Below are 21,514 nucleotides of genomic sequence, written 5' to 3' on the forward strand. Positions count from 1 at the left end.
AGAAAATATTCAATATTCTAGATCAGGGGTGGGGAACATCTGGCTCGAGGGTCATAAAAGGCCTTGGCAATCATTTAGTCTGGCCCTGCCAAGGCATTAGGGGTGAGTTAAGTAAATGTTTGACCAATTACAGCAGGATAACTTTTAAGTTGATAATTTTGTATGGTCTGCGATTGATGCTACAAATATCCAAATGGCCCTTGGCAGAGAAAAGGTGCCCACCGCTGCTCAGTGATCTAAACCATATGCAAACCAACGAACAAATATGACTGTGCAACTTAGAGCCGTATTCACATTCCATCAAAACCTTGTCAAAAAATACCATCATTGGAGGCAAGCATTTGATCAACAAATTTTAACTCTACATTATACTGTATATGGCATTGAGTTAACTCTGTGATGCTTGAATATTGTTTAGAAATTCTCATGGAAACGAGGTGAGAACCATGCTGATAGAAATGTCCAATACCAATGGTGGAAGTTATACAAAAATTATGACTAAAAATTATGACTAAGTTATACTCTAGCGTCACACAACATGTCCACCTATGAAGATTTTCAGTATATACTCCAAAAAACAATGAAAGATTACTTCCTTAACTAAGGAAGTAGGAGGTATCTACTACCCAACACACATTCCTGGTTAATGCATTGGGTTATAGACACACTGGGAGCCAACAGAAAATTAAGAGGAAAAGAACAGCTGATATCCAACATTCTAATTCAGTTTTGAGCAGGTGTCAGAGAATTAATCACCTTTACATGTTGGAGGGCTAGGGGACCATCCAAAGTGGTAGCACTGAAGAGAATCTGGTCCAAGAAGTTTAAGTCTATTTCTGCAGGAGAATGTTAACACGTCTCCAATGACATATTTATCTTTCTTGGGCTGAGCAATTAAGGTCGGCTCTATATCGGGAACAATGCATTCTCTTTCTATAAAAAGGGTAAATAATTCAATGAGAACAGATGATTAACCGGTGCCAAGTAAACTTTATATGTCATGCAAAAATAAGTGGCTGGGTGCTGCATATACGGAGAGGCATCAAATAAATGCTCTCCCTGGAAGTGCATTCTCTATTATGTCTGACACATCCCTCACATTCACATGGGACTCTCTGATAGCAATAGATGTGTCCTGAAAACTTATTTGTAATATCAACTCTCTTATAGTGGATCTGATTTTATCAATGTCATTAGTAAAACTAAATGCTACATTTTTGGTATTATCAAAACAATACTATTCTCTCACATTAAACAACAATGAATGCTACAATTTTAAATTGCCTGCTTAAATAAAAATTGGTTATTTTAATTTAATATAGTTGGGGACCAGGCTTTTAGAGAAGCATTTCTCATATATTTCAGTAGAGGAACATTAAAAGTTGCTTAGTTAATAACTTAAATCAATTGCTATGAAGAATAAAATTCCAACTCTTTCACGCCTACACTTCCAATGCCATCTTATCGTTTTCTCCCTTTGTTGATTCAGACTCCAGGCTTCATGCTCTTTGAACATTTTTAAGAGATTAAGTTCCTTGCTCTCCCTGTTGCACGGTTCTGAATGGTTTTCAACCTTTCTGTGTAGAGATGCCTTCCTCTATGATACAAGCCCTCAATCCCTCCTATTTTCAAAGTCCTTGGATGTATCTGTTCCTTTGAAAATATAAAAGTGTATTAGAAATATTATTATCATTTCGTTCATTATTTGACTTTTTCCATTGTTGTTGTTTTTTCCATAATGCAAGGAGCCTGTGGGGAGCCCATACTAGGTGCGTGTGGAAGCCGGCATGGAGAATGCAGTCTAATCACCAGAATATTTTTAAAAAATATGAGAATGTTTGTCAACATGGAAACATCTCACAGAAATGGACGAATGAACAATGCTTCCGATCAGCTTGGTTGTTGCCCAAAGACACGTGCTTGGCGAATCGTGGAGTGGAATTGAAACCCATGCAGACTATGAATCCATCTGTCAGACTTCCTGTCCCTTGAATCCTTTTATCTCTCCACACCTATGACAACATTCATTCCAACATTTTTTCCCTCCTGATTCTCTGAGTCCTTTCATTCTCTCTGCTTTGCTGCCCACTCCTCTCCTGTCGCACATGTGCTTGCTGGAATGCTTCAGGGCTCAGTCTGGAGGGCTCCTCTTTTCTCATTCTGGATTCTTTCCCCATGAGACGTCATCATTTCCATGGTGAGAATCTCATATGTTGGTCTGGACAGACCTCAACGTTCAACTCTGTAGCTTAGAATCCAATGTTGATGGTCCCTGGGCTGCTCAACCCTCATGTGCCCACGTCAACAGTGGAGATGCTCCTCTCCAAGAGCTCTTCCTCCTGCCTGCACCGCCTGACCAAACGCCACCTCCACGTACCTGCCTCCTTCTGAGAGAACATTTACAATAAACGTGTGAGTCCCTGGACAATGACTCTGCCTGACACCCAACACTCAGTAACGTCACTGTCTTTTCTATCAACATGCATCCCAGATCTGTGCTCTGCTCTGCATCTCCTCAGCCGTCACTCTGGCCCAATCTCCACTGGAAATCCCCTCCTTCCTCAATGGAACCCTCATAGTTCCCAAGGATTGTTTGGTTTTCAAAGCTTTACACGTCCTGTCCCCATGAGTTGGATCCATCCACGTGCCCACAGATAGAGGTTCTATTTCTAACCCCGGAAAACAGACAGCGGACTGGCAGACATGCAGGATTCGTGTAACTGTCCTCAGAACTGCCCACAATCAGGAAGTAAGGAAGTCCTCTCGGGACCTGCAGGAATGAACACGCAGCTGGGAGGTGGCAAGAACCAATTTGAGAGAAAACTGCCCAGGAAGATGTAAAACATAATTTGGGTCACGAGTACCTGAGTTTACATAATATAAAAGGTTGTGTTTAGGATAACAAAACAATTATACAGTTTACACACATTTTGTTTATTTCGATGATCCTGGAAATCAGTACTTACCCTGACAGGCGGGTGTATCAGACCAACCATTGTCACCACACACTATGGAGCCTACGGTGTGTCCATCCCGGTTTTTATATCCATCCTGGCATTCATAGGCCAACCTGTCATTGACCTTAAACCACGTGCCATCACTTTTGGCTCTGGCATTCACAAATACTGGCACACCACAAGACTCTAATGCATAATAGAATTGAAGATTTCACTTCTAATATTATTGAATGGAAAATCGATTGCGTAAGTTCCATCCCAAGAATAAAAGGCGTTATCACTTAACATGTGCTAATAAATTATGCATCATATACAAGTAATTTAAGCATACTAGTGATAAATCACTGTCCTAAATCATTACTCATAAGAAAAGCATGTATTTCTACACAGCAGTTTTACCATCAATTAAATCATCCAAAACCTTTATTCTAAGAACATTTTTCTCAATGCAATTAAACTTAGACATTTATTCTGTGCTAGCAATAAAATAGGCCATAAAAGATGCATTGTACTTTTTCTTTTTGGCAAAGCAGAATAGCATTTTGTGAGTGTAGATGCCAAAGTTATTAGCAGTTGTGACATATATGCCAGAAAAAAATGAACTGGTTCAACTAAAAAGTTATTTTTCAACAGTGAGAATAAATTTAACAGTTGATACAATTAAACATTCTATACAATTCTCCTTTAACGCATACTAATTTTTAAAGCTCACAGGCTGATTTAGCTTTTTCAGATATTTTAAGTGACTGCATATTCTTTTATTCTTATCTAAGTTGAATGTAAAGATAGTTCTATATTTATAATTAGCATAAGAAAGCAAAATGCTAAAAAATGATCTCAATTTTCACTAACTCTATAATGGAATGGTGTTGATAAAAGTTTAAATAATTTAGCTCTTATTTCATATCATATTATGTAGCTAGGTAGCTTAAAGTGTTAAAAAATAAACTAAAACTATAATAATAACAATAATAGACACATTTCTTCTTTTCCTAATAGGAGTGTTATAATGAATAGCTGATAACAATTTAATATAAAATGAGTCTTATACGATACAACATCATTTTTCCTTTGTCTGGTTCCCATGGTACGTATGGACATGGAAAACAATGGAAACAATAGGAACGGACATTTTAAATATCTACTTCACTTAAAGTGAATGAAAACTGTCACCACGTGGCTTTGGGATGAATAAGACAAAATGAGCGAACTGTCTAGGGAATGTTCATGAACTTCGAGGGCATAAAGCAGGCAGCTCCCTCCCTGCCGCGGACGCTGGTTGTGTAGGAGCATCTCACAGTCTCCACTCACTGTACATCCCTGTCGGCTTCCTGGAGGAAGTGGCTGCTCAGAAGAGGAGCTCCCCTGCAGCACCGAACACATAAATCACACAAATGACATTCCCCTACCCTGTGTCCTGTGAGCCCACATTTCACTTACAAACCTAACTTTTATGTCCAGGAACTGAGACTCTGAGAGGAAAGTCTGATCACCTGCAGACAGGTAAACAGGGCAGGACCTCAGCTCAAAACGGATGAGCTTACAGCGGAATCCACACAGGCCCGTAGGCAGTGTGCAAATCGCAGGATGGTTTACGGTGATAAACCTTGAATGAATGATGGACTTATGTCTACCCTAGTAGTAATTTATTGTAACCGATAACAAAAAAGTACCTATGTTTTCTCACATATTTCTTATATAGCGTTTTCAAATAGAACTATGTCAGCTTCCACCACCCCACAAAAAAGAAATCAGTTAAAGTAAAGGTTTGTTCAACAGCCATTAAAATAACTGACACCGTCGTCATGAATGACTTACTTATGCATCTGGGTTGAGCTGACCATCCATTCTGGAGACATGTAATAGACCCGGATGTGTGACCATCTTCTGTTACATAATCTTGTTTGCACTTATAGTTTACTTTTTTATTTAAGAGATATATAGATTTAGGCTCAGCAATAAATCCATTCTCAATTTTTGCATCTGATTTTAAACATGTTTCTAAAAGGAAGACAGCATAAGGAAACCGTAAACATATGGTCAGGAAACAGTATCCTAAGGACTCGCACAACATTACAGCATAAGTAAGAAGGGCCATTTGTCAATGAAAACCAGGAAAATTCCTAGTCATCCAAAGCATTGTGTCAGAGAAAATAGGTTATGAGTTTCTAAAAACGTTGAATCTAGATATTAAAAATATTTTGGGGGAACTAAGCCAGATTTAAAACACTCAGGATGCCTTGTAAGAAATTATTACAAATCGGTTTGCCTAAAGAATCTGGAAGCCCACGGCCCACCAGAGCTCTCCTAGCAACAGGCCCTGTCCTGTGCCTGATTGGGTTCAGTATTGCTAAGAGGGTGGAGCTTAAGTGTTCTCACCCCATGGGAGGCAATGGCCCCTCTGTGAGGTGATGGAAGTGCTACGCAGCTCCATCCGGTGGTCATGTCACCACGTGTGCTTATATCAAAACAGCAAGCTGTCCGCGTTAAACATATGCAATTCCCATGTTCAGTTACACCCCATTCGTGCTGATAAAGGAAAACCAACTGGAAAACTGAAATATATGAGCAGGAAACAACTAGAAACCAAACATGAGAGAGAATGTACAGAGTCAAACGGTGCTTCATTGAAAACATGCACTAAAATGGATAAACACACGGAACGAACAATGAAGAGAGTGCCAGCCACACAGACACAATGAGGAAACGGAGCCAAATCTATGAACATGACCCTGTGAGGCGCATGGACACAGCCAGTGCCTAACTATGGTTCCTGAGACATAGGGTCAACCCATGGGACCTCCATTCTCGACAGGGTTGTTGGGAGGTGGGAACTTCTCAGATCACAGCACAGGAAGGGAAAACCCGGGCAGATATGTCAGTCCTACTGAACAGGAGAAACGAAGGCGCTGTTCCCAAAGAGGCCGACAAGCCAGACTCTGAATGTCCATAACCAGAGAGGAAAGAGCCCTGGAATGAGGGGGGGGGGGGAGAGCTCTACCAACCTGCACAGTGATCCCTAGATTTAGGTGAATACATCCCCCTATAGTGAAAGGTGGAACCCCTGGGAATGGGCAGAGCACAACTACTGAGGAAAGAGCTGCCAGGAAACAACAAATTCCAAGACCCCAGGGCACACCCAGCACTGGAAACACTCAGATTAATCAGTCAGATGGGAACAGGTCTTAAACACCAATCACTTAGTAGAGAGATTGGAAGAGGCCTCCTCCATCCAGACCCTGAACAAACTCTTCTGTGGAAAGGCTCCCACACCAGCCTTATCCATTGATCAACAAGCCTTGACTAGATCACGTTGAGCGGAACAATCTAGACTTCCAACACAGAATATCAAGCCAGTAGGACTTGGGGTGTCCAACCTCAAGCGCCCAAGAGGAGCACTCTGGGAGGAGCCACTCGGGGTGAAGTTGTTGCTCTCAGAGCTTGTGGGGCATCCAGTGTGAGCCCTTGGCTCCAATGGGGTGTGAAACTTCTCGCTAGGTTCCCGGAGCCTCATGCAGGGTGATTGTCAGAATCCCTGTTCTTTGTGGGGAAGATGAACCTCCTAATCTGCCATCTTGCTCATGACACGGTTATTACAGGTTTGCTCTTTGTGGTCTTTTCCTGTTTTGTATTTTTTTAAAATTAATGTCTATCAGTAGGCTTCTTTATTTTGCTATTGATATATCAAGAAATTGGCGTTTTCACTCATATACACTTGAAAAAAAAAAAGAAGGGCCATTGGCAAAATAGGAAGCTGATAGAAACCTTTTGCCACAGTTATTGCACGTGAGTCTTAGACAGTCACAAACAGACTGGATCTTAGACCAGTTTTCTTACCGACACGGATGCATTTGGGAGGAGGGAGCCAGCCATTCTCCGTACAGGTCATTGAGGTCTGCTTGTTTTGAAGCATGTAGCCAGGATGGCAATTCACACTTACAGATGTGCCCTGCAAATAGCGTTGTTCATATCGTGGACGATGTCCATTTTCCAAATAATTGAAAATGCATTTTCCTGAGAATTATAAAATCATGATTAAAAAATCCACATAAATGGGGTCAAAATAAATTAAAAACTATCTTTATAATATTTAAATCAGATGCATAAGCATCCAAAAGCAGCACATAACTTAAGAAAACTACAGTTGCTACTAAATGTTTTTAAAATCCATATTAAATGGTATTTATCTGTAATTTCCACAACTGAAATATGTATAAATGCTTGTAGAATCTATTTCTATGTCTCCTGCTGTTAATGAAGAACCTTGATGAAAGAGAAATCCAATATCGGTCTTTCTGCTCAGAGACTCATCCTCCACCCACTTGCCCCACAGGCTTAGGGAGCTCACGTTGGCTCTCTCCACACTGAACTATGGCTATGGGCACAGGACAGAGAGGTTCACTCACTGCGGCAGGGCACTTCCGGGGTCCAGCCATCTCGTGTGCAAGTCATGCGATCATAGTATTCTTCTGAAGGAGTCACATAGTTTTCATCACAGAAATAGTGAAACCATTGTCCTACCGATACTGGGAAGTATAATTTATACCAGACTTCATTATATAGGTGTCCATGTTTTATTTCTGGAAAGTCACAGGGCTTAACTAGCAAGTAAAACAAACAAAACACAGTATAAGTAATGTATTGCCTTAATAAAAATGCAATGAGAGATACCTTGTTTAATTGATGAATTATATTCTCATATGCCCAGAATTACACTCATTGCATTAGGCTTTCTAGGACAAGAAAAGTTACAATCTTCAGATGATGTGAATAACACTTGTTTCTGATCATTTCAAAATATATACAAATACGGAATCATTATAGTGAACACCTGAAAGTAACACAACACTGTAGGTCAATATTATCTGCATAAATCATCACTCTCCTTGTCACTGTTATGCACACTGAGTCCTGTGTCACGGTGGTCATGGCCTCCTCTTTAAGGTGCCTGACTGTCCACATTCATTTGGCCTTGGCCTTGAATGAACCCTGACCCACTGACCTGTCATGTGCATCATTTCATTTGTCACCCATGGAAGATCCAGCTTAAGTGCGGGCCCCTTTCCCAATGAGCTGATCCACAAGGAGCAGCAATGAGATGGTAGAGACAGAAAACACTGGAAAAGGGGCAGCCCCCCAGGAATGAAGTGCCCTGTGGGCTGAGGGGCGTGTGTGACAGGTGGGGCTTTAGAAAGTGCACAGTGTCTCCCACATTCATCCCCTCATACAAGGGAGCCCGGGCCCCTCCCTTGAGTGAGGCTGGACTGAGGGGCGCTCTTCTAAAGAGGTCACGTGGCTGAGTGGACCATGTGACCAGGTCATCGATGCTCTGGAGGCGCCTCCAGGGCCCTCAGGCCATCACTCCGGGAGGGTTCCTGCCCTCAGGCCGCTGATGGGGACGCCCAGGGGGACGGCTAAGGAGGCTCCTGCCCTCGCCCTGGGCAGCATCCCAGGGAGCAGCAGGGAGGACCCAGAACCAGGCAGCTAAGCGGCTCCCAAATCCTGACCCGCCGACGCTGACACAGGGGGCTGTTGTCTGAGGCCGTGTGTTCGGGGGAGTTTATTATATAGAAGCCAATTACTGTTATACCTGGTGTTAAGTTGTAGGGCTCTTACCCAGTGTTTTCATTCACATATGAGATTATCAGTGAGAGAAATATATATTCATACATACACATATTTAACATTGAATACCAAAAATATTAAAAGTTTTTATTAACAAAAATGTGGTTTTGATCTTAGAATTGGAGACTTTGGAAATCAAAGACTGCCTTGAGCCTCTGTGTTACCTTCTCAGGGAGGCAAAGATCCCCTTTATTGTTTATTGATCTCAGAGATGAAGGGAGAGGGAAAGAGAGATAGAAACATAATAATGAGAGAGAATCATCAATCAGCTGCCTCCTACTCGCCCCACAGTGGGGATGGAGCCTGCAACCCGGGCCTGTGCCCTGACTTGGAATTGAACTGTGACCTCCTGGTTCAGGGATGGCGAACCTTTTGAGCTCGGCGTGTCAGCGTTTTGAAAAACCCTAACTTCACTCTGGTGCCATGTCACATATAGAATTTTTTTGATATTTGCAAGCATAGTAAAACAAAGACTTGTATTTTTGATATTTATTTTATATATTTAAATGCCATTTCACAAAGAAAAATCAACCAAAAAAATGAGTTCGCGTGTCACCTCTGACAGGCGTGTCATAGGTTCACCATCACTGTTCTAGTTCATAGGGTGATGCTCAACCACTGAGCCACGCCAATCAGGCACATCCCCTGTATTTTTAAGTTTAAGAGAAGTAATTGCAGAATTAAGAAGCAGGTGAAGATATGGAGGGAACTTACGGCTACTACATCTTGGAGGAGGATCCCAGCCTATGTCCGTACATTTTGCCGTATTTCCCCGGGTGGATGGGTAAAAGCCACTTTTGCAGTAGTATCTGATTGAGTCTCCCACTCTGTATTTGCTCCTGTCAGCACTGAACTGACTGTTTGCAATTCTTGGCGGGTCACATGTTTTTTCTGAAAAGAAAAAGAACATGTCTGTTTTGCAGAAATCACATGGAAATCATCAAGGACATGAGAATAAAGTGAACGTCATTTTTTGTTCTTTCCAAAGAGCAAAGTGGCATTCTAGTGAGCACCCTGTCCTTATATATATTTCAGAAACAATTATATAGAAACAGTAGAAAATATATATGATCACCTAGACACAAGTGTTCAGTAAAATATGTCTCCAGTATTTGATGTTAATCAGCACTAACCTCAAATGAACCTTAAATATGTTTATTTTTTGCCTGGCCAGGGTGGCTCAGGGGTTGAGTATCGACCCAGAAACCAGGAGGTCATGGTTGGATTCCCAGTCAGGGCATGTGCCTGGGTCAGGGCTCGAACCCCAGTGTGGGGTGTGCAGGAAGTAGCCTATCTATGATTCTCATCATTGTTTCTCTCTCTCTCTCTCTCTCTCCCCCCCTTCCTCTCTGAAATCAATAAATATGTACTTAAATGCTTATTTTTTCTCTCCCTTTAATCTGCTATATTTATCATACTTTCATATTTCCATTGCAGTCCAGTCTACCTATCTTCCTTTTCACTTCATAGTATAGCTACACTTAACAGCAATGTTTGAAGTCAAAATCTACAAGACATACGAGTATATAAAAACACACGTTACCCTAAGAGAGCAACCAAATAATATTGGGAGAATTTTGTTAAATTAATTAAGAATAGAAGAAATGGTGGTTGCTTTCAATCAGTGGACATAAGTCCCTTGAGAAATTGTAATTCCCTACTCTCATCATCTCCATGAAACGGTGCTGTTAAAACATTGCCGGGGCCGGTGCCTCTGTCCAAAAGAGTGACAGGTGAGACTGTACAAATGTGTGAGGCCACATTTATTTTTATTTTTTTTTTTACTGTCAGAAGCCATTATTAAGATTTGGAAGACGAATAATAATCCCCCATGGGCACTCCCTGTTGTGAATCAGTAGAAACATCCAGTTTGCACAGGGACGGATGAATTGGGATCAAAGGTGGTTTTTATTTAGTCAGTCTTGATACTTTTTATTATTCTTGCAAATGACTTGTCAGAGACTGTCGCTTAATGAATGCAGTGACTGAAGTTTTTAAAAAAATATATTTGTATTGATTTCAGAGAGGAAGGGAGAGAGAGAAGCATCCATGATGAGGGAGAATCACGGATGGGCTGCCTCCTGCACGCCCCGCTCTGGGGATCAAGCCCACAACCCGGGCGTGTGCCCTGACTGGGAATCGAACCCTGACCTCCTGGTTCATAGACCGACACTCAACCACTGAGCCATGCTGGCCAGCAGAGACTGAAGTTTTGGTAAATTACTCTCAACTAAAACCCCCCAGCACTACAAAGCATAGACCAGATGGAAGAAAGTTTGTGCCTTATCCCGGCTAAGGTTATTTGAAAATGTCTATTATTAGTTAGTTCCACATTTCTTACTGCCGGAAGCCGGTCCATCCTTGCTGCTTGACACAGTCGCTGCAGGATAGAAACATCTGCACAGCATATGTTTCAAGGGACCTGGCGTATATAGCATACTGTTCTTAATATGTTTGCTCCCCTTAGCACTGTGTGTTTTAACCAAGGTCACCTCTCCGAGAAAGGTTGTTTCCCCAGGTAAGGATTTTTCCCTGAAGTTAGGGAGGGGATGAAACTCCTTAACTAAGTGCCAGGCAGGTAGTTAATCACTTTACAAACAATCACGCTTAAGCTACATAATCTTTACTCCCTGGAATGGAGATAAGAAACGCCCTAACCTTTGCAATAGAAATTGACAGGATTAAAATCAACTGGTATAAATACAGATATAACAAGACAATAAACAGCAGAACCTCTCTGGAGATCCAGACCAGAACTTGGCTGGAGATCCTGGCTGGAGATCCTGGCTGGAGATCCTGGCTAGGCTGCTGATCAACTGAACGCTGTCTCCGTGTCATTCCTTCTTCGCCGACTCTGTCCACACCTTTGGGGACCCCTGGACCTGCTGGGGTTGGACCCCAGCATCTTACAAATTTGGGGAGAGTATATGCCCCCGGGGAGGCCTTCACTTTCCGCAGGTAGGGCTTTCCCTGTCGCAGGGGAACAGGGAGCACGTGTGGTGCAATGAGCGGAGGCGCGGAGAGTGCAGTGCGTGCACAGGAGGGACGGGGTGCACCCCAACACACACCGTGAGAAAGAGGGGGTTACCTTGGCAGGACGGAGGCGGGTTCCACCCCGACTGGGTGCACACGGTCTCTGCTCTTCCGCTGTAACTGTAACCCGGGAGGCACCGGTACTGAAGCCTCTCGCTGTCTCGATACGAGGCCTTAGGAGACGTGGGCTCGCCATTTGGGATCTGCGGGAGGCTGCAGGAGATGGCTGCGCACGGGGTGGGGGGGGGGGGGATGCCAAGATGGCCGTTACGTACATGCGAGGACTGCGCCCTAGACACAGCTCCCGCAGTCACCAACCCTGTCCCACTGGGTCCCGCAGTCACCAGCCCTGTTCCATTCGGGTTTGATTTGAATGCTTGAGGAATCTATCTGCCGCTCTTACCATTCACCTTGCTTTCTTTATTGATTAAGGCATTACATATGTGTCCTTAACCTCCATTGCCCCCCCACCCAAACCCGTTCATGCCCTCACCCCCCTGGCGTCTGTGTCCATTGGTTAGGCCAGTGGTTCTCAGCCTTCCTAATGCCGCGACCCTTTAACACAGTTCCTCATGTTGTGGTGACCCCCAATTTCATTGTTACACATTGAACATCATTAAAGCATAGTGATGAGTCACAAAAACAATATGTAATGATATATGTGTTTTCTGATTGTCTTAGGCGACCCCTGTGAAAGGGTCCTTCAACCGCCAAAGGGGTCGCGACCCACAGGTTGAGAACCGCTGCCTCAGATGGATTACTAGGAGGTAGTAAGTGCTCCATCAATGTCACTTAGCATCAGTACCATTTAGATTCTGTAGGAGGCGCAGTGTTTCTGCGATGCCTATTTTCATGAGAAAAAAGCGAGAATCAACCGGAGGAGCACCTCACCCACACAGTTGGGCTTATCGCCACTCCACAGGCCGCTTCCTGAGCAATGTATTTCCGCCGGCCCGTCCAGCTTGAAGCCCGCCTTGCACTCAAACCTGACCACTTGGCCGAAAGTGTACTCCTGGTTCAGTTCGTAGGCGCTGCTGATGAGCCTCCCGTTCTGCGGCTCCTCCACGGGCAGGCACTTCACCACTGAAAAAGGAGCGGCACATTTCCTAGTGGAATGTGGAAGCTGACCCTGAGAAATATGTATCTGCACAGATATCGATATAAAAACCAGCAAAATAAGACGGGAGGAAATTAAACGTTTTTGTTTTCTTTTTTCTGGAGGAAGCATTCGATATAGCTGTTTGCTGGAGATAAAGTCCACTAAGTAAAAAAAACAATACTGAGTTTATCTCTCAGAATCCCCTGAATTTTAAATAGTGATGCTTGTGTTCTTTCTAGAGGTTAGAATCCAAAAGGAAAGAAAAATAAGTTTTAGATTTCCCAAGCGCTCCTACTTTAAATATTAGATCAGATGAGGCTGAATCCTTATTTGGCTACTGAAACACAAAATAATGTAGTACTAAAAAGGTCAGCTAGACTGTCTGTGCTATTTTAGAAACCATAAGTAACACTTTGCAGAGGAAATATTTAATTATAGACTGGAAGGGTATTTTATTTTATTTTATTATTATTTTTTTTGGAAGGATATTTTAATGCAAGACATTTAAAAACATCTTAGGTATTTTTAGAATTGTATCTACCGTCACATAGAGGAATATCATTGGTCCATCCATCTGCATCGCAGTCTCTGAAATCAGTGTCGCCTATCATTTTATACCTGGAAACCAAAAATAGCAGGGGGGTGAGCTACTGTGTGTTCATAAGCAGCTTTAAATTCGATACCATGCTGAATGTCCAAACTCCAATTTAAGGGACTATTAAAAGCAGAGACATTTTGTTCTTCCACTCACTCTCTTTCTGTTTTTATCTCTTAAATTTCTTTTTACCGTTCTTAAATTTTGTTTCTTCTTTCTTAAGAAAGACCCTCAAGCCTTAGGTGGACAGACTACAGATAACCATAACCCTTGGTTCATGATGCGAACTCTTCATTTCCACACAATATGCTATTATTTTTTCATGGAGTCAGTTAATCGGCTGCACTTAACAATGTAATGAGCTTTATGAACTGTCACCCCAAAACTAAAGCCAGAAACATGATAGTGACCAACAGCTGACTTATTACCCCTCCTTCAGCCTTACTTCTCCTCCCCTCCAAGATGGCGGCATTTTCTGCTCACTTTGGGCTTCTTCCTGAATCAAGGATCGTGTCGGGGAAGACTCCTTAGTGTGGGATTTATTTCAGCTCGTGTCCCCATCTCCATCCTAAAGACTCTTTGCAGAGTGTGGTCGTCGAGTCTGCTCTGCTTACATCGCCCATTCGATGTTGAATTTACCTAATCGTACCAACTCCTCAAGCCAGGCCTGAAATCTGAAATTCTCTCCTTGAGGCGGGTGCAGAATGTGAGGTCCATGCCAGAGGCTTTAATCCTCCTCACTGTTACAATGGATCGCCGCTGCGGGCCAAATGCTTTCCCCCCCAAAAATAAATCAAGGAAGGGAAGGCCTGTTGGTAACCACAGGGAGGTCATGCTGAAAAGGGCCTTTCATTCGCCTCTGGGCAGCTCTCCATAGGCCCCTGCTCCCCTCATCTGCAGATGAGGAAACCGTTCTGCCCACTGCACAAGTACAACAGACAGACTCCTCCTTCAGACAGACTTTGTCTTTCTTGGAGTCTCACTGGTCTGTGCCTCCTGCTCTGAGGGCAGGAAACATGTCAGTGGACTGAGTGCGACCCCAGAGCTGGGCGTCCAGGGTGAGTCTCTGCCTGTCTCTGGGGGGGAGCGGTCACTGGTTAGGAAACGTTCCCTCCGCTCCTCTGGCCCAGAAAGCAGGGTTCCTGCTTAGCACTTTCCATCTACAGCGGACACCCACCCAGTCCCCCAAAGCTCTTTCAGGAATTCCACAGAATGGGCCCCAAAACCTTCCAGAGCGGGGGTGCATAGATGGGGGAGGGGAAGAGAGAAAGACTGTCTATGTGCTGATGGGGGTGAGGAGAGTGGGGGGAAGGGGTAGGAATGGCTACTGTTTCTGTATCCCCAGCCAGGCAAAATACCAGACTTTTTGCATAATTCCTCCTTAACGCTTCCTACTTATAGGATAATGGAACTGGGTCTCCATACTAAATATCATAACAAGTGGCTGGTATCCAGCTAAACAGGTATTCAGCAAAGAGAAGGTGTGTGTGTGGGGGGGGGGACAAGGGGTCAAGAGGTCAAGTTTACGGGCAGAAACCATGGGTGTAGCACACCCCTTCTACCATTAGATCTCACAGCGAGGCCAAAAGATTTACATGCCCTCAGACAGGCAAAACACTATCTCCAATAAAACTGAACAGCAGCATAAAACACTTCAGTTGGCTGACCTTGTGTGGCCCAAGGACTTATTTTTGCTGACAAATATCTAGTCCTGGTGGAACCCAAGCTGAGTGGTGGGGACAATCACTCTCAGAGTCTATAATCCAGGACACCCATAAGTTCTTTTTTAAACTATAGTTTCTTTTTTTAAAAAATATATTTTTTATTCAATTCAGAGAGGAAGGGAGAGGGAGAGGGAGATAGAAACATCAATGATGAAAGAGAATCATGGATCGGCTGCCTCCTGCACGCCCCCTACTGGGGATCAAGCCAGCAATCGGGGCCTGTGCCCTGACCGGAAATCAAACTGTGACCTCATTGTAATTTTTCCGTATTGAGGAGAGAACATGGTATCCAGACATCATCCTTTCCATTACTTGATTTTAATTTTGGGGGTTACGTGAGCGCTGCCTAAAAAAAGGCTCATAGAAAAATACAGTCACCTTGCAAATATAAATTAGGACAGTTCCTATTTACCATATCTGTGATCAATGACCTCAATTCATACACGTGGTTTTCGAGTGACTACTTACCCCTCATTACATGTGTAAACTACCCTGGCACCGTATTCAAATTTATTTCCTTCTGCAAGTTCGAATGAGCCGAAGGGCGTGTCTCCTGGGTGACCACAGGGCTTTTCTGAAATGAAGGAAGGCGTCAGTAGCAGCACCTCCCACGGGAAACACATTCACCTAAGACAGTGACGGCGAACCTATGACACGCGTGTCAGAGGTGACACGCCAACTCATGTTTTTGGTTGATTTTTCTTTGTGAAATGGCATTTAAATATATAACATAAATATCAAAAATATACATCTTTGTTTTACGATGGTTGCAAAGATCAAAAAATTTCTATACGTGACACGGCACCAGAGTGAAGTTAGGGGTTTTCAAAATGCTGACACGCCAAGCTCAAAAGGTTCGCCATCGCTGCTCTAAGACTTCAGGACACGGATGTTACATTAGAGGATGGAATTGAGGACGTGGAAAAGTGAAGAATGGCAAAGTCATTATTTTAGAGTGGAACTTACCTCTACACTTGCTTTTTGAAATTTGGAAGATTTCCTCCCCCATTTTTAAAAAAATATGTTTTTATTGATTTTTAGAGAGAGAGAGAGGGAGAGGGATAGGTAGAAACATTCATGAGAAAGAAACATCATGGATCGGCTGCCTCCTGCACGCCCCCGACTGGGGATGGAGCCCGCAGCAGGGGCATTGCCTGACTGAGAATCAAGCCTGAGACCTCTTGGTTCATGAGTTGACACTCAACCACTGAGCACAACAGCCGGGATACCTTCCTCTTTTAAAGAATAAAGATGGTGTTGTGTTTCGTACTTAAGATAACACTGATATGGTTCAGCCAGTATGTCTACAGAATTAAACACTCAGTCTTTTCGCAACTAAAAGTTTTGGTAAATAGTGCAAATGTGTGACTGACTTACTTTGACATATCTTGGATGGGTTGAGGGACACCCATTCCCCTCTTTTGCATTCCATGGTGATCGTGCCATATGTCCTGTACCCAGGGCGGCATTTGTAGGTGGCCTTCGTGCCTTCCGAGTAGCCCTGTTCAGACCAGGAACCTGTCAGAATTTCTGTCTGTTTTCTCGGAGGAGGCCCTTGACAATCTACAAACAAGAAAAACAGAATAAGAGCTCAAAGTAGCTATTTAACTAGACAGTATGTTTAGGTTAGTTTTACTTAAAACACACACACACACACACATACACTAGAGGCCTGGTGCATGAAAATTCATGCACTCGGGGGACCCTCAGCCTGGCCTGCGCCCTCTCGCAGTCTGGGACCCCTCGGGGGATGTCCACCAGCCGGCTTAGGCCCGCTCCCCTGCGGCTGCCTCTGCGGAAGGTGTGTGGTGCTGGGACTGGGACCGGGACCTCTGCAGAAGGGGGGGTGCCAGGACCACCATGGCTGGCCTGGTGGTGCAGGCTTGCTGGCCCCGCCCCCTGTCTACTGGCCATTCTGGCAGGTCGTTCTGCTGTCTGGTCTAATTAGCATGTTAGCTCTTTATTATATAGGAGGATATATGGTTACAGGTCCAGCCACATGGATGTCTTAATATATAAAAAACATATGTTTTAGCTTACAGAAATAGAAGCTGCATAAATTTGTAAGAATAACTTTCCAGAGAAATGCTCATACTTCACTATATTGTTTTAACTGCTGCCTTGCACTTATTAAGTTGGAAAATATTTATTGGACACCAATCTACAATGTGAAGAAAAACAAAATGAATGAAGGATATGCCCTCAGAGGGAAGTGAGTTATTACATAAGTAATGAAAGACTTCCCATTACACAGAGGTCAATTTTCTTTAGAAAAACGAAGCACAGTAAGGTGATAGGAACACAAGAAATGAACAATGATGCTCATGCCTACTGCCATTATTGCTAATATTCTTAATACTGACTACTGCTTAATTTAGATATAACTACTCCTGATGCTAGAATGATTACATTAGTAAACCCCCAACACATTACTTTTTAAAATGGCAAATTTAATGCAGTATAAGAGAGAGAGGGGGAGAGAGAGAGGAGAGAGAGAGAGAGAGAGAGAGAGAGAGAGAGAGAGAGAGAGAATGAATCATGGACATGGACAACAGTGTGGTGATTTCCGGGGTGGAGGGAAGTAAGTGGAGGTGGAAGAGGGCACAGAGGGGGTAAATGGGGATGGAAAAAATAAAATAAAAAATAAAGATGCGTAGTTATCACCACACATAATTACTGTTATCTTTTTATTGCTAAACTCCTTTCCTTACTTGGCTTTATACTAATGGGTTAACGTTCTATTCTAGAATTTCCCCTTTAAAGACAAGGTAAAAAAATAACTGACTAGGACAGATCTCATCATAGAACATGTTCATGATTAAAATGCTTTACAGTGTTTCAGAGAACAGAGAGCTCCGTGCGATACCACAGAGGCACTGATTTTCTCCTGAAGGTTTCGCAAGCTTTTAGCACATTTATGTTCGGGAACTTCGCAATAAATGATCCCACAGTGCAGTTTTGATTCCTGGAAGGAAGTAAATGTCCTTTTTGCCACTAGGTGGTGGTAATACCTCGCCAGGAAACCACACAAACCTCCAGCCTCCTAAGCCAGAGTTTTTTATTTTTATTTTTATTTTTTTTTACAATTTAATGTTCATGTTTGTTTTTAGGTGAAAATTTCCCATCTAATTACAGGCTAACAAATGCTTTTCCCCCTTTTGATATTCAGACCCACTTCATGGCGTTCAGATTATTAGAAAAATACATGAGTTAAATTTCAAATGCAGATGCCAATATTGTGAGCCGATAACTATTTCCCACTAATATAGTAACCCTTTGATAAACTTGCTTCCTATTCTGTTATTAAGCTAACGCAATGGAAAAGGAATACAATTTTCTCAATTAATTTATTCGACTGAAATCATTTTTACTAATGCAGCGATCTATCGAAAGAGTAATCCAGATACATACATATACACACACACACACACACACACACACACACACACACACACACAATGTAGCTTGTTTGCTGGCCAGAGAGGTGACGAGTTTTCTTCCATTTGGTTATTGTTATATTTCCAGATGGCACAGTTACACCTTTAATTCTTGATTTTTCAAATTTAGTTCATGGGTTTTAACAACCAGGTGGGAAAGACGAAGGCAGACATCTCGCGTCATCTTCCTACCAGCTTTTCCCAATATTCGCTGTGCGTTCGTTTACGGCACCTCAGGAGTCCCCAAGCTGACTGATTCCCCTTTTTGTGTCAAATAATACTTAAAAGTGCTTCTTTCATGGACTTTCAATGCACATCTTGACTCTTTAAGAAAAGGATGTATCACCCCAGCTCGGTTTTCCCACCTTTCCACGGCCACCTCCAGTGTCTTAGCTCTGATTACTCTCATCCGTCACCTTGACTATGAAACATTCTTAACCACAGGCTTTTGACAGTTGGCTTTGTCTCCTCCTGCAGGCTCTACTTAAACATTATTTCCTTCCCAACACAGCTCAGGATTCATCATTGTTTTATGTTTACTAGACTTTCATCAATCCTCCCATCCATGTTGGCTCCCTAAAGGAAGGACAATCTCTGTCCTCTTTTTTAAAAAAAAACATAAATCAATAAAACATTATTGATTTTTTTGAGAGTGAGGAAGGTAGAGGGATAGAGAGAAATACTGATGAGAGAGAAACATCATTGATCAGCTGCCTCGTGCACACCCCCCACAGGGGATTGAGCTGCAACCTGGGCAAGTGCCCTGACCGGGAATTGAACCAGTGGCCTCTTGGTTCCTGACTGGACGCTCAACCACTGAACTACACCAGCTGGGCTCTGACCTCTTTTATAGAGTGGAGGGACTTTCATGAATATTGAAAGCTCTCCCCACTTCAAATGTACCTCCTATCTACTTGTGTTCTAGTCTTGAATAACAGAGTATTTTCAACTCGTGTCATTACAAAACATTTTAAAGTGATGATTCACTGAATTGTGTCATATCAGTAGTTAAGCCTATCTTATGACCTGGCTCTTATTTGCCTGAATTGACAAAGAGCTAACTGTTCCAAGCTCATTCTCAAAAATTTTCAATTAGACAAAGAGTTATTTTATCCCAAATAGTCAAAATGTTGGCACGGATGTGCACCAACCACATTCTCTTATATTAAATGGACAGCTCTTTCAGGAGATAGGATTAATTTGAACGTTTTTATTATTTTTTTGAATAGCCATCATATTTCTCAAGTTCTAAGTTAATGAGTAATCCAAGCTTTCTTTCATGTAAGTATTTACCTGGATTTAAACAATGAATACTTCATATTATGTGTTTATAGAGTCCATTAAATGCCCATTAATTTTCTTCTCTGGTGAAACACTAACTGGGTGAACTTTTTATTTGCTTAGTCTGGTTTTCCAAGTGAACAAGACAAAATTATTCAGTCTATAAATATGGAGTATGAATGGATTTGGCTATTGAACTAGAATAGGATTCATTTTATGATAATTTGAGGAACATGATTATAAAATTTTGATCAAAGTTAAAAACAAATACACTTGATATTTTAAAAATCAGTACTCACCTAATTTTTCCACTTTCAAATTTTAAGGGGGTAATATTAACATAGACACACAGAGCTAATGACTGGTTTTCAATGTCAATATATCTATAAACTTGTTTGAAAAGTATTCTCAATCAAATAAAATAAATTAAAATAAAATTATACACTTGAGAAAACATGATCAAATCCAGATTGTTTTGGTAGACTGAAGTTGGTCTCTTCGTTCAATTAGTCTATTTTTCTAAAATTATTTAGCAACTGAATAATTATCATGACAATCTTGGGGATACAAATGAATAGCGAAAGGGAAGAAAACACACACACTACCCAATTGTACCTGTGGTGCTTGGGGAAGTTCAATCGATGGAAGAGTTAGGAAGATGGGCGATGGCTTCAGTCCTCCAGTTTTACAGAACTATGTCAGCCCTTTGTATATACCAACATTTTGACTATTTGGGATAAAATAACTCTTTGTCGAATTGAAAATTTTTAAGAATGAGCTTGGAACAATTAGCTCTTTATCAATTCAGGCAAATAAAAGCCAGGTTATAAAATAGGCTTAATTATTGATAAGATGTTTCCTTAATCTTGAATGTCCTCCTTGTTCTTATCTGGCCAACTCCTACTCAGCCTTCAAAACCCACCCAAGATGTCCTCACCACCCTGCCATATTTCTCTCTCAACCCTACCCCACTCCATTCTCTCATTCCAATTTGAGTTTCTTGCCTTCTCTAAATGATCATAGACTCCTCTGTTTATCTCCATCACAATACTTTATATGATCAAATACACTACATTAGTGTAATGCAATAATCATTCCTTTTGTTTTCCCCACTAACTGACCACCTTTTGGAAAGTGCTAGTCAGAGTTCGAGTTGTGTAGCGGTCAATCAATCAAGAGCTGATGGTTGAATGAATGAATGAACAAATGGATGAATGAATATGAAACTACCTGGGTACCTTTTCATGATCTCTGTAGGCTATGGACAACTTGTGGAAGGGCATGGTAGGTGGTAGCAAATATAAAAGATGGGAGAGGACATGGGAATAGAAGTTCAGTTGCATGAGCCCAAGAAACCCTACCACCTGTAAGCCCATTGTCCGTCCTGTCCACATGTCCCAAGTTTGAATTTACACTATACTTTGTGAAGTCCGAAATCATTTTGATTTAGCTCAAAAAACTTTTGGGAGCCTTTGAAGGAACATTTTTATAATCTCTCTTCTATCTATTATATTTCGAGTTAACAAGATTTATGAGAAACTTGGCTCTCTCTCCATTAAAGTGTCAAAACAAATAAAAGTGCTCTGTCAAATCTTTTATTCCCCTTTCCCTTCATTATTTTTGTGATTTTTTTCTCCCTGTTCCATTACTTCCTGAGACATTTTTATAATATTTCCTTATCATTTTAAGCTAAAATGTAGCACTTTCCCTCCAATTACATCATGTCTTTTTCATGCATTATGTTCTGAAGAAATGGGCAAAGT

The 21,514-nt window shown here is 42.1% G+C and overlaps 1 protein-coding gene across 1 annotated transcript in view; it reads right to left on the minus strand.

Moving 5' to 3' along the window:
* The window catches only part of LOC308535392 (complement factor H-like), a 35,752-nt gene that overhangs the window by 11,087 nt on the left and 3,151 nt on the right, over positions 1 to 21,514 (minus strand). Inside the window, exons 2-12 of the mRNA XM_081114263.1 lie at positions 16,411 to 16,596; positions 15,502 to 15,607; positions 13,256 to 13,332; positions 12,507 to 12,698; positions 11,671 to 11,841; positions 9,297 to 9,473; positions 7,364 to 7,558; positions 6,795 to 6,971; positions 4,776 to 4,958; positions 2,967 to 3,143; positions 757 to 933 (exon numbers count right to left, since the gene is read on the minus strand). Of these exons, the coding sequence (XP_080970389.1) occupies positions 757 to 933; positions 2,967 to 3,143; positions 4,776 to 4,958; positions 6,795 to 6,971; positions 7,364 to 7,558; positions 9,297 to 9,473; positions 11,671 to 11,841; positions 12,507 to 12,698; positions 13,256 to 13,332; positions 15,502 to 15,607; positions 16,411 to 16,596 (1,818 nt within the window). The remainder of the gene's footprint in view (positions 1 to 756; positions 934 to 2,966; positions 3,144 to 4,775; positions 4,959 to 6,794; positions 6,972 to 7,363; positions 7,559 to 9,296; positions 9,474 to 11,670; positions 11,842 to 12,506; positions 12,699 to 13,255; positions 13,333 to 15,501; positions 15,608 to 16,410; positions 16,597 to 21,514) is intronic.

The sequence above is a fragment of the Myotis nattereri genome (genome assembly GCF_964212035.1).
Source record: "Myotis nattereri genome assembly, chromosome: 20".
Lineage (NCBI taxonomy): Eukaryota > Metazoa > Chordata > Mammalia > Chiroptera > Vespertilionidae > Myotis > Myotis nattereri.